Consider the following 12,859-nt stretch of genomic DNA (forward strand, 5'->3'; position numbering starts at 1 on the left):
GAACTTTATTTTGTTATCAAATGTTGCTAATTAAATAATAAAAAATGAAATGTTCGATTCAAAGTTATAAAAGTTACTTTTCTCTCAACTTCCATTTAAGGCTTGTGAGTTACATTAAATGGATTATCAACTGTTGCTATCCATGTGTGATAATTAGCCAGAGAATTATCAAATCCCCATCATAGATCAAGAAGAAAGGACTTTTTCTTTGCTTACCTAACTTATTGTGAAAAGTTGTAACTTCAATTTTTAAGAAATGAGTGTAGGGGCTGGGAATATGGTCTAGTGGTAGAGCGTTTCCTTCGCATACACGAAGCCATGGGTTCAATTCCTCAGCACCACATATATAGAAAAGGTGAGAAGTGGCGCTGTGGCTCAACTGGTAGAGTACTATCCTTGAGCAAAAACAAGCCAGGGATAGTGCTCAGGCCCTGAGCTCAAGCCCCAGGACAGGCACAAAACAATGAATTTATATCAATGCTTCTAATAAATGTTTGGGTAGTGTGGCAGTTGGAGTTCTCACCTGAGTAGAGATGGGTAGAAATGTGATATGCAGGAAAGCCAATGGAATGGTTGGTTGAACACTGTTTGCAAGGAGCCTGAAGCTGACTCATCCATGCCATGCTGAAAGGCCCTAGGAAACAAACAGGAAACTTCAGAATATGAGAGAAACACACTGAAATAATTTTTATTAGTATTCACTAAATATTTTAATATAAAATTGTGTTATCCTCATTTGGGCAATGTACCAACAATTCCCTCCTAGGATTTACATTATGATACGACTCATGTTCTACGTGGACCAATCAAGATGGCTAGGAAGATACTAGCAAGGTAAGACTCAGGATTTTTATAAATCTAACAATGAATAATCTGTTCTTTTGCTTCACTGACCCTCTCCATTATTTGTTTTTTTACATTTTTATTGTCAAACTGCTGTACATAGAGGTTACAGTTTCATACTTTAGGCATTGGATACATTTCTTGTACTGTTTGTTACGTCCTCCTCTCCATTATTTTTTAATTTAATTGTCAAGGTGATGTACACATGGGGAGGATGGGGGGAGGGAAAGTGGAAGAAAAATGAATAATCTTTAAATTTGCTGAAGGTGTGACAATATTATCATTTAAGTTTTTTTTATTCACATATTTGTCCAAGTTTGATGGCTGCAGAAAGTACAATAAATACTTCCTCTGTCTCTAATAAGTAGCATTTTTCTCTACTCATCCTGAATCCACAACTTGCATCCAATTAATGCTAATAGTTTGACATATTTGCTTCAGTAATATAAAAATGTTTAACACGAGGTAGCTCTTTTTAATTGCTTAAGAGATTTATGTGCTCTAAACAATAAACAGGATTCATAATTGCATACATTTCTATGGATCTAAAAGCTATTTATAAGAAGAACTTAGTTAAATTATAAATTAGTGTGATTTAACATTTAGAATATTTTGGAAGTGGTGCTGTGGCTCAAATGGTAGAGTGCTAGCCTTGAGCTGAAGAGCTCAGGGACAGCCCCCAGGCCCCAAGTACAAGCCCTAGGACTGACAAAAAAAAAAAAAAAAAAAAGAAGGGTTAACATTTAGAATGTTTTGTACAGAGTACCAGGTCTACAACCATTTTTAGAAGTGCCTGCAATGTTTGGCTCAGATACAACTATAAATCTCAAGATGAAAAATTTTATTACAAAAAAAATCATTAGTGACTAACTTGATTAATTAAATCTTTACAATTAAAACTCTGCATTCCCACAGAGTGATGTTTAAGACTATGTTAGAAATGGAATTATTTAAAATATCTCTCCATAAGTATAGAAACAATAATGTCTTTTTTATCCAAATGTTCAAAATTGAATAGGCCCACTTTAACCCCCTTTCTCTTAACCCCACATCAGGCTTCTTTTATTTATTTATCTATCTTATTTTTTAAATATAATTTTATTTTTATTATTAAGGTGTTACTTAAGAGGTATTACTATTTCCTAAGTTGGGTAATGACTACAATTTTTTTTTGAACAATGTCACCTCGCCCTTCTCTTTTCCGCAGCTCTCCACTCCATCCTTGCCCACAAGTTGCATAGTATTTTTAAAATTATTTTTTATTTTTTCTTTACTGCCAAAGTGTGATACAGGTGGGTTACAGATTTATATGAAAGGCAGTGAGTCCATTTCTTGTTCTATTTGTTACCTCCTCCCTCATTTTCCCCTCTCCCCTTTCCCCTTTCCCCTCTCCCTCCACAAGAGTTGTGCAGTTGGTTTACACCAAATGGTTTTGTAAGTGTTGCTTTTTGAATGGCATGTGTTTTGTTCTTTTCCCTCTCCCTTCCCCAGTTCTAATACCCATATAAACAGTATCCAGGGTAGTCAGCTGTGATACAGTGGTAGCGAGGATACAGCCACAGGAAGGGAGCACAAGAGAAACAAAGCTAAGCAAACCAATCCGTCAAACAAACAGACAAGGAAAAAGAGAAAACAGAAAGAAAAAAATAGTACAAGTTCACATGGCATGTTGAAAATAATTACAACAGTGATATAAGTCTTGTTTCCATAACGTGGAATTCATTTCACTTGGCATCTTCTTATGTGATCATATGGGTGTAGCTACTGGGGCATTTTGATCTTCTACCATGACTATGCTAATCATGTACTAGCTATTCCCTATGAGGGACACCATAGGGTTTATGTTTCTTTGGATCTGGGTCACTTCACTTAGTATGATTTTTTTCCAAGTCCTTGACCAAAAACCAAACTACTTTGCAAACCTATATGCCAACAAATTTGAGGACATGGAAGAAATGGACAAATTTCTAACAAAAACTGATATGCTCAAACTTAACCAAGGAGACTTAAATCTACTGAACAGACCCATATCCAGCAATGAAATTGAAACTGCAATAAGAGATCTCCCTTCCAAGAAAAGCCCAGGTCCAGATGGATTCACAACGGAATTCTACAAGGCTTTCAAAACAGATCTCACTCCAACACTCCTCAAACTCTTTAATGAAATAGAGAGTAAAAGCCCACTACCAACCACATTCTAAATGCTAGCATAACGCTAATCCCCAAACCAGACAGGAACACATCAAGGAAAGATAACTTTAGACCCATCTCCTTGATGAACATCCATGCACGGCTCCTCAACAAAATTCTGGCCAACTGACTTCAACATGTCATCAAAAAAAAAAAAAAATCACACACTGTGATCAAACTGGATTCATTCCAGGGATGCAAGGTTGTGTCAATATACACAAGTCAATTAATGTAATCCACAACATCAACCGGAACAAGGGGGCTGGGAATATGGCCTAGTGGCAAGAGCGCTTGACTCATATACATGAAGCCTTGGGTTAGATTCCTCAGTACCACATATGTAGAAAACAGCCAGAAGTGGCACTGTGGCTCAAGTGGTAGAGTGCTAACCTTGAGCAAAAAGAAGCCAGGGATAGTGCTCAGGCCCTGAGTCCAAGGCCCAGGACTGGCAAAACAAAACAAAACAAATAAAAAAAAAACCAAAGCAAGGTAAAGAATCACATGGTTATATCCCTAGATGTGGAAAAGGCGTTTGATAAAATCCAACACCCATTTATGATAAAAGCTCTGGAAAAACTGGGATTCAGGGAACATTCCTGAATATAATAAAGGCAGTTTATGGCAAACCAACAGTGAGCATAATACTTAACGGCGAGAAGCTAAAGCTATTCCCTTTAAAATCAGGAGCAAGACAAGGATGTGTTCTCTCTCCTCTCCTCTTCAACATAGTACTAGAATTCCTGGCCAGAGCAATTAGGCAAGAAGAAAACATAAAGCAGATTCAAACAGGAAAAGATGAAGTTAAACATTCTCTCTTTGCAGATGACATGATCCTATACCCAAAGAACCCCATAGACTCTACCCCCAAGCTACTAGAGCTGATCCAAAACTTCAGCAAAGTAGCAGGATATAAAATAAATCCTCAAAAATCAATGGCTTTTATATATGCCAACAACCTGAAGAACGAGGCTGAAATCAGAAAAGCGACACCTTTTGCAATAGACTCAGAAAACATAAAATACCTAGGAATAACCTTAACCAAAGTATTGAAAGAACTCTATGTTGAGAACTTTAAAAACCTGAAAAAAGAAATTATGGCAGAACACTAGAAATGGAAAAACCTCCCGTGCTCCTGGACTGGGAGGATTAACATCATGAAAATGGCAATATTACCAAAAGCTATTTATAAATTCAGTGCAATACCCATTAATATCCCAACATCATTCTTCAATGAAATAGAGGGAGCAATTAAGAAATTTATATGGAACAATAAAAAAACCCCAGATAGCAAAAACAATCCTAAGTAAAAAGAACAGTAGAGGAGGAATATCAATACCAAACTTTAAGCTGTATTACAAACTTATAGTAATAAAAACAGTTTGGTACTGGCACAAGAACAGGCCAATGGAACAGAACTGAAGACCCAGAAATGAATCCACAGACCTACAGCTCCCTAATCTTTGAAAAAGAAGCTAAAAATATAGGTTGGAACAAAGACAGCCTCTTCAACAAATGGTGCTGGCAAAACTGGGTCAACACCTGTAACAAACTAAAACTAGACCCCTATTTAACACCCCGCACCAAAATCAATTCCAAATGGATCAAAAACCTGGAAATAAAAGCAGACACCCTGAAAACACTACAGTAAGGAATAGGAGAAACTCTAGGACTTCTTAGCACTGGAAGAAACTTCCTCAACAAAGGCCCAGAAATGCAACAAATCAAGGAAAGGCTGGACAAGTGGGACCGTATCAAACTGCAGAGCTTCTGCAGGGCAAAGGATATAGCTTCCAAGATAAATAGAAAGCCCACAGATTGGGAAATATCTTTACCAGCCATACAATGAACAAAGGTCTGATATCTAAAATATACACAGAACTCAAAAAGTTAAATTCCTCCAAAACTAATAAAGAACCAACAGCCCTCTCAATAAATGGGCTAAAGACCTAAAAAGAGACTTCTCTGAAGAGGAAATGAGAATGGCCAAGAGACACATGAAAAAGTGCTCTACATCACTGGCCATAAAAGAAATGCAAATCAAAACAACATTGAGATTCCACCTCATCCCAGTAAAAATATCTATTATCAGGAAATCCAATAATAACTAATGCTGGAGAGGATGTGACCAAAAGGGAACCCTACTACGTTGTTGGTGGGAATGCAACTTGTTCAACCCCTCTGGAAAGCAGTGTGGAGGTGCCCAAGAAAGCTGAACATAGAGATCCCCTACGACCCAGCAGCCCCACTTTTGGGCATCTACCCAAAAGACTACAAGCAAGACCACACTAAAGCCACCAGCACAACTATGTTCATTGCATCACAACTCAGCATTGCTAAAACATCAGGCTTCTTGTATCCCCAGATGTCACATTTGACCTTTTACTTCCCCTGTCCTGCTGGGTAGAATATTTTCTAATTAAATATAATTAGAATTTCTTTAAATTTTTAATGTATCATTGTCTCTTTGAAAGCCCTATTTTGCCTCACTAAATTTTGGGTTAGAACAAAATTCTTTACATAGGCTTCACAGTGAGGCTCTAATACCTCCATCCCACACAATCCATTGCATGAGCTACAGAAGTAGGCAGAAGGTAGGTCAGGTACCAGGATTTGCTTCTCTAAGGAGTATGAATTTCATGCCAGCAGTGAGGAATCACTAAAGTATTTATAGCATGACAGTGAAATTAGCATTTTTGCATCTTAGAAAAATCAGTTCAGTTATAGTGAGGATAAGAGTAGTAGAGTGGATTAGAAGGAAATCAAGGATAATGATTATGATATTGTACAGACCAGTCAGAGGATAAGAACCAAAATGAAGGGAAGAGGCAGAGAGCAGAGTAAACAGGAAGCAAATAGAATACATATAAATGCCACAATACTAGAATTAACTCTATTCATCCCCCAATGAAATGAGTTTCAAGATGCATGAGGGTGAAGATAGGAAGTAAGAGTTGAAAAGGAATAGCCTAAGATATTTTCAGGTATTGTGTTTCATTTCAAGATGTGTTAAAAGGACTTCAAATATTTCAATTCTACCCAAAGAGGTGCACCAAATAGGAATGTTTTTGCTGCCATAAGACATTAAAAAAACAAACCTGGTTTGGAGATATCAATGTGAAAGTCTTCACCATAATATGAAGCCATAGGAGTGAATAAATTTACCCAAAGAGGATAGTTATCTTTGCAACATACTGGCATTTAAAGGTGAAATAAGTAAAAAGAAGCACTCAAAGGAAACTGAGAAGAAACCATTAGAGAAGTAGGCAATAAGCCAATAGAAAACAATCTTGGCAAAGCCACGAGAAAAGAAATGGCCAATAGTGGATAAACTGCAGAGAGATTTGTACAGAAAAATATTATTGGAGTTAGTGATTACAAATGTATAGATGACCTTGCCCCATTTGTGTAGCCTGAGGAATGTTGAGTCCATTTACAGTACATTGAGCCCAGAAACAGAAACAATGCTCAAAAGACAGTCTGAACAATAGGATATAAATGCTATCTAGAGCTCAGGTAAGAGGATATACTTTAATTGGGAAGAGGCACATTTATCAGATGCCAATCAAGGAATATGGGGGTAAAATCAAAATAACTATCAAGAATCAACATGAACCAGATGCTAGTGGCTCATACCTGTAATCTTTACTTAAGAAGCTGAACTGTGATTTGTGGTTAAAAGTCACCTGAGTAGGAAAGCCCATGAAACTAATATCTTCAATTAACTACCCAAAAAGCCAGAAGTGGAGTTGTGGCTCAAGTGGTTGTGTATTAGCCTTGAGTACAAAAGCCCCAGGGCTAGCACAAAAAAAAAACCAAAAAAAAACAAAAAAAAACAAGCAAACAAACAAAAAAAGGCCAGGTGTCGGTGGTGGTGGCTCATGCCTGTAATCCTAGCTACTCGGAAGGCTGAGATCTGAGGCTCATGGTTCAAAGCCAGCCTGGGCAGAAAAGTCTATGAGACTTTTATCTCCAACTAACCACAAGAAAACCAGAAATGGAGTTGTGGATCAAAGTGGTAGAGTGCTAGCCTTGGAGAAAGCTCAGGGACAGCACCCAGGCCCTGATTTCAGCATTATAGTTGGAAATTAGTCAAAATACAATGTTTCCAAGACCTGTGTCTTAACCAATAAACTGAGAATGGTGGTTAATGTTTGTGGTCAACAGCTACACAGGAGGCATAGGAAAGAGGATTGTGGTTCAACCACGAACAATGAAAAGATCCTGTTTAAAGAAAATAACTTCAGTCAAAAAGGGTTGAGGTGTGTTTTAAGTGGTAGAGCACCTGCCTAGCAAGGACAAGGATCTGAACTCAAACCCTCAGTAAAGCCAAGAAAAAAATAGGCTGTGGATAAAAGCTAAAGTATTTGACGAGTGGACAGAATTAGAAGAGATGGTTCAAAACACAGTATCATAGCCTATGCCTAGTTTTCCACTACTTCTTTGAAAAATTCACATACATCCCCACTTGTTCAGTTATGGGGCTATGTCTCGTATAAGGAAAACCTATTTGGAATGGACTCTCAGTCATGGTTAGCTAGTTCCCTGCATTATGTGATTTAAAACCTCCTGTAACAATCCTTACCTGCCTACTTTGCTTAATCCAATTCCCATCTCACGGCCTCTTTATGCTTTTTGACTTAACTGTACTTTAATCCTTCTACTTTACTTTTTTTTGACTGCTCCATATAACAAGTGTAGGATTACCAAAGATCATTTAGAACCAATGTTCAGGCACACGAAGGAGCAATAGAGCCAGACAGCCTGGTTGTATTCTAGTTGTACTTTTTGTTAGTTATGTAATATTAGCTGGAAAATTATTTAGCACCTATATTCTCATTTATAAAATGAAAATCAACAGTTCAGTGTGAGGATATAGTGAGATGGCATATATAAAAAATTTAGCAAAATGCCTTAAACACAATAAAGGCTCAGCAGAGGTTAGATGTATCGTTACAGACTTCTTAAGAAGGTCTATGACTAGCTCAAAACAGAAATGAGATTCCTAATGTTCTAAATGGTTGCCTGGTTACAGTTTTATCCTCAAGATTACAAAAACAAGAAGATCAGATATAATAGAATGGTTTTTGGTATTGAATGCAACAGTATTTACTTGGACAGTTCCGCCAGGACCTAAAATCTTTGACTCCACCATGATTTCTCAGTTTCACTAGAAATAGGAAAGGTATTTGGCTATAAGAGATGCTATGGCAGATGTTTATGGTCTCAGAGGGGGTGGAATCTGTATGAGCATTTAATTCCACAGCACGAATCTCAAATTAGTTTCACTATTCTGGAGAGTATAACAGGGTGAAAATTGGCCCACAAGCCTCAATGGGGGAATGAAATTATGAGCAAGCTATTAGATAAACTCTAATGATGTTCTGGTATACAGTTTAAAGAGAGGATGCTCTGAATAATTTATAGCAGAGAGTAAAATACAATCATAGGTACTATAGCATTGTTTTTTTCCACTAGAACATAAAAGAATTTTGATATACAGTATCATATTTAAATACTTTGAAATAGAACTTGTTGCTTATAGGTTGAAATAATACATTTCTTCTTCCAAAATTAGCAGACTGTGAATAAAGTTAGCTTTGCAAATAACTTAGGGAGAATCCCTTGCCTTAGTATTCCTCAGAGGACATCAGTACACCAGTTACTTTTCTTCTCTTAACCTCACATTTTCTCTCTGGGCTGCCCATAACATCACTTTAGCACTTTCTCCTAAATTTTTATTTTCTTTTTGTTTTCTGATATACTTGTATAGTGCTCTTTCTTTTTTTCACAATTTCTTTTTTACTGTCTTCCTCCTTCCTCCTTCCTTCCTGCCTTCCTTTCTTCCTTCCTTCTCTTCCTTTTTTACCTTTCTTCTTTTGCCCTTTCTTTCCCCTCATCCCCCCGGTTTTTCGTTAACAAACTGATTGGTTCTTGAGTTCTTGAGCTTTTGTAGCCAGCTACTAAGAGAAAATACATCCAAGGCATGTTAAAAGTGAGAACAATTGAAAGCTAAAATGAGTTAGTTGGGTTTATACTTTCCTTGTGCAACTCTATTATATGCTTCACTCACAACAGAACTAGTCTCACAATGCTAATGGTGTAAAACTCCATTATAGGATTAAGGTAGTCCAAGGGTATAAGCTCTAAGATGGTGGATGAATCAGATTAGATTACTTGTACCATCTGTGAAGAGCATGGTTCTTGAAAATACCAACAGAAGGCCACAACTTAAAAGAATCAATTCAAAATGGAACTATTGAATATATGGTTTATCTAAGCTCATGTGAGCCTTGTCCATGATTCTAAAATCAGATGCTATTATGAATATACTGGAACATCCAGAGCAAAACAACAACAACAACAACAAAAACCCCACCAATCTAGTTCAAGACTTTTTTTGGTGGCACTGGGGCTTGAACACAGAGTATTGCATGTAAGTCTTATGCGCTGGGGGGAAGGGCTGAAACTGTAGAGTGCCTGCCTAACAAGAATGAGACACCACCAAAAAGAAAAGAAAAAAATTCAAATAGAATTCTAAGTCTCTACTTTGCTTAAAGAAAGTGTGTTATTCATAAATTCAAGACCAGCTGGGGTTGAATAGAAGATCAAAATTTTGTCTCAAAAATATTCCAGAATATTGAATACTATTAATTCCGGGGTCGTATTGCTTAAATGCGATCGTCTGAGAGAGAGGTGAGGCATGTGGAGTATAGGATAGGTCCCTAAATTTCTTTCTTACACATGGGTTTGAATTCCTTATGGAGATAACAAATTGTACAAGAAATGTACCCACTGTCTTACATATGAAACTGTAACCCCTCTATACATCACTTTGACAATAAGTAATTATTCCAAAAATAAGTTAATATTCTTACAAATGGATGATTTCGAATTGGAAAATTGTTAGGACACTGGTCCATAGGTCCATAGCAGACACACAAAAATGGAAGGAGAGGGAGCCAGAGAGACAGAGACAGAGAAACAGAGAGAGAGAGACAGAGATACAGAGAGGAAAATACAGTATTTTGTATTTTCAAACCTGGCTTAGGAGAAAAAGGGTGAATTAGGGAAGACAAGTGTGAAGATCACACTATAAAAGCAAAAAACAGCAAGTGAAAAACTCAGGGCACGCCATCTCCAAATCTAATGACTGCCCCTCACTTTTCTGTGCCAGTATTGGAGCTTGAACTCAGAACCTCACAGTCTTGCTTAGTGTTTTCTTCTCAAGGCTGATTGGTGCTCTAGCACTTGAAAAACATCTCCACTCTGCCTTTCTGCATGTTCATTGGTCATAAGAGACTCACAGGTTTATCCACCTGAGATGGCTTCCACACTTTGACACTCGAGATTTCAGCCTTCTGAGTAGCTAGACTTACCACTGTGAGCCACAGACATTCAACATCTCTACTCCCCCACTCTGGAACCTGATTTGTTTGATTTTTTTCTAATGTGTTTGTCTTGGTTTATTTTTAATGATATTTCCCCATAAAAGTAACATTTAGAAGAAGGCACATAGAGAAATCAACCTCTCTTTAAGCAAAAGAGCTAAGAACAACAAAAAAACAAACAACCCTTTACTTTTTCAATCATTTTATATTATGCCAAACATTTATTATGGATGTTTTAAATACTTTTATTTTTTATTTCCATTTAGGATATATTTAGTTTATTTTTCATAATAGAATCTTACTATGTAGTTTAGGATAGCCTTGAACTCAAAATCCTGCCCCAGAATCTTCTGTGCTGAGATTATAGGTATGTGCAATCATGGCAGGCCATGCTATATTAATTTTTAGCAGCTTTGCGACACATCAGTCACATATCAAAGATGAATTTAAAGTACAATTAAATGACATATTTAATACTCAGTGTTACATAGCCCTCATAGCTATCTAATTTTGGAACATTTCTCTATCACTTAAAGAAATCTTGTACCTGTTAGCAATCACTCTTCCCTCCCTACCCCTCAGTTCCTAGCAACCACTGACATAATTTTTGTCTGAATGGATCTGTCTATTCTGGTATTCCCAATAAGTGAAATAAAAATTTTGTCTTTTGTCTGGATTCTTTCACATTTTGGGTAGTGTTTTTGAGACTCATTTATATTTCAATGTATCATGGCATCTTCCATTAGGCCTTTTATTTTTATTGTTCAATCATATTCCACTATATTCAGATGCCACATTTTGCTTATCAATTTATCAGTTGATAGTCATTTGGGTAGCTTCTGTTTTGTGCTTCTAAAAATTTCTGCAATAATCATTGCTGTACCTTTCTCTGTATGGACATATGCTTTCATTGCTGGTTCATAAAACCATATTTCCAGGCACTTAATTTTTTGAAAAACTGTCTCTTTACCAAATGGTGCCAGCCATTCTTGAGACATGAAAAGCTACATAATAAATCAATATATTTTGTTTTCTGAGGAGCAGTGAAATTATCACCTCTAGTTAACCCCAACATTAGTCTGCTATTTTTTGGCTTACTAATCAGTACTCTGATGACTAGCTTTTGGCTGGTATGTTGGTCCTTGTGCTGAAATCTTAGTCTTCTCTAAAACTGAGTGGTAGAAGAATCAACATTCAAAATTTCTACACTTAGAATGCATCAAAACTTCTTTTGAGTTGGGTGCTGATGGGTCATGCCTGAAATTCTAGTCACTCAAGGAGGTTGAGACCTGAGGATCAAAACTCAAAGCCAGACCACGCAGGAAAGTCCATGAGACTCTTACATCCAATTAACAACAAACCCTGGGAATTGAGCTGTCATTCAAAGTGGTAGAGTTCTAACTTTGAGCAAAAGAGCTCAGAGATAGTGCCCAGGCCCTAAGTTCAAGCGCATGATAGATCAAAGAAGGAAAGAAAGATGAGAGGGAGGGAGGAAGGGAAAGAAGAAATCTTTTTGAAATAGGTAAACTTACTGCTTAACTTTTTCTCACATTTTATTAACACATATTAATTGCACAAGGGAGTTTCCACACCTGCATGTTGCCAGACTGTGAGGTTTCCAAATATGTGTTCAATGTATTTTGATGAAATTCACACCCTCTCTTACTTCCTTACCCTGACTTTTAAGAATTTTAACAGATTCCATTAATCTGTGTTCATACATTCATATGAAATACTTCACTCCACATTTATGCCCTTGTTACCTGTTCTCTGGTTCTCTCCGCTCACAATGCATCCCACCTCTAAGTAGTCCACCCATTTTCACTCGTCAATTTTTTAACACTACATATTTCCTAAGAGAGAATGTCTACATTTGGTTTATATGGACTGTCATATTTCACTTTACATGAAGATTTCCAGTTATTATTCAGGCAAAGTATTGTTTTATTTATTAAAGCTCTATCAGCCTTCCTAAATTCCATGAAGACAGCTTTGTATCTGGCCTAATGATGTATACTTTGTGTTTCTTTACAGGAGCTAGTGAGGCAAAAACACTTGTTGAATTGAAATCAAATGACATTTACCTAAATATCAAGGAGTGCAGTTTTACTTGCTAAGGTTGTAAGGATCTAAGGGCTGAAGCTAGAACCACACTTACCACTAGGCTACATCCCTAAGCCCATTAGGACTTAGTTTTTAGCTTGCTCTATACAAAGAAAATCCAATAGTCTATGCAAGCAAAACGATACATAGAAAATCATTACGTGTGTGAATGTGCACGCAAGCATTCTTCTGAACATACTTTCACTGCCTTTACAATAGTCTGCAAGTGATGAGCATTTTGGAAAATACATGATGAATATTTTATGTTTCAGCAAATCTTTTTCACTAGAGGACAAATCTAAAAACTCCTTTTAGCTTTCTAACAGAAATCTACA

At 36.9% G+C, this 12,859-nt stretch overlaps 1 protein-coding gene across 6 annotated transcripts in view; it reads right to left on the minus strand.

The window, feature by feature from the left end:
* The window catches only part of Kiaa0825 (KIAA0825 ortholog), a 393,831-nt gene that overhangs the window by 258,080 nt on the left and 122,892 nt on the right, over positions 1 to 12,859 (minus strand). For all 6 annotated transcript variants that reach the window (XM_048331257.1, XM_048331260.1, XM_048331259.1 and 3 more), the window contains one exon: positions 524 to 634. In XM_048331257.1, the coding sequence (XP_048187214.1) occupies positions 524 to 634 (111 nt within the window). The remainder of the gene's footprint in view (positions 1 to 523; positions 635 to 12,859) is intronic.

Source organism: Perognathus longimembris, chromosome 22, assembly GCF_023159225.1.
Source record: "Perognathus longimembris pacificus isolate PPM17 chromosome 22, ASM2315922v1, whole genome shotgun sequence".
Lineage (NCBI taxonomy): Eukaryota > Metazoa > Chordata > Mammalia > Rodentia > Heteromyidae > Perognathus > Perognathus longimembris.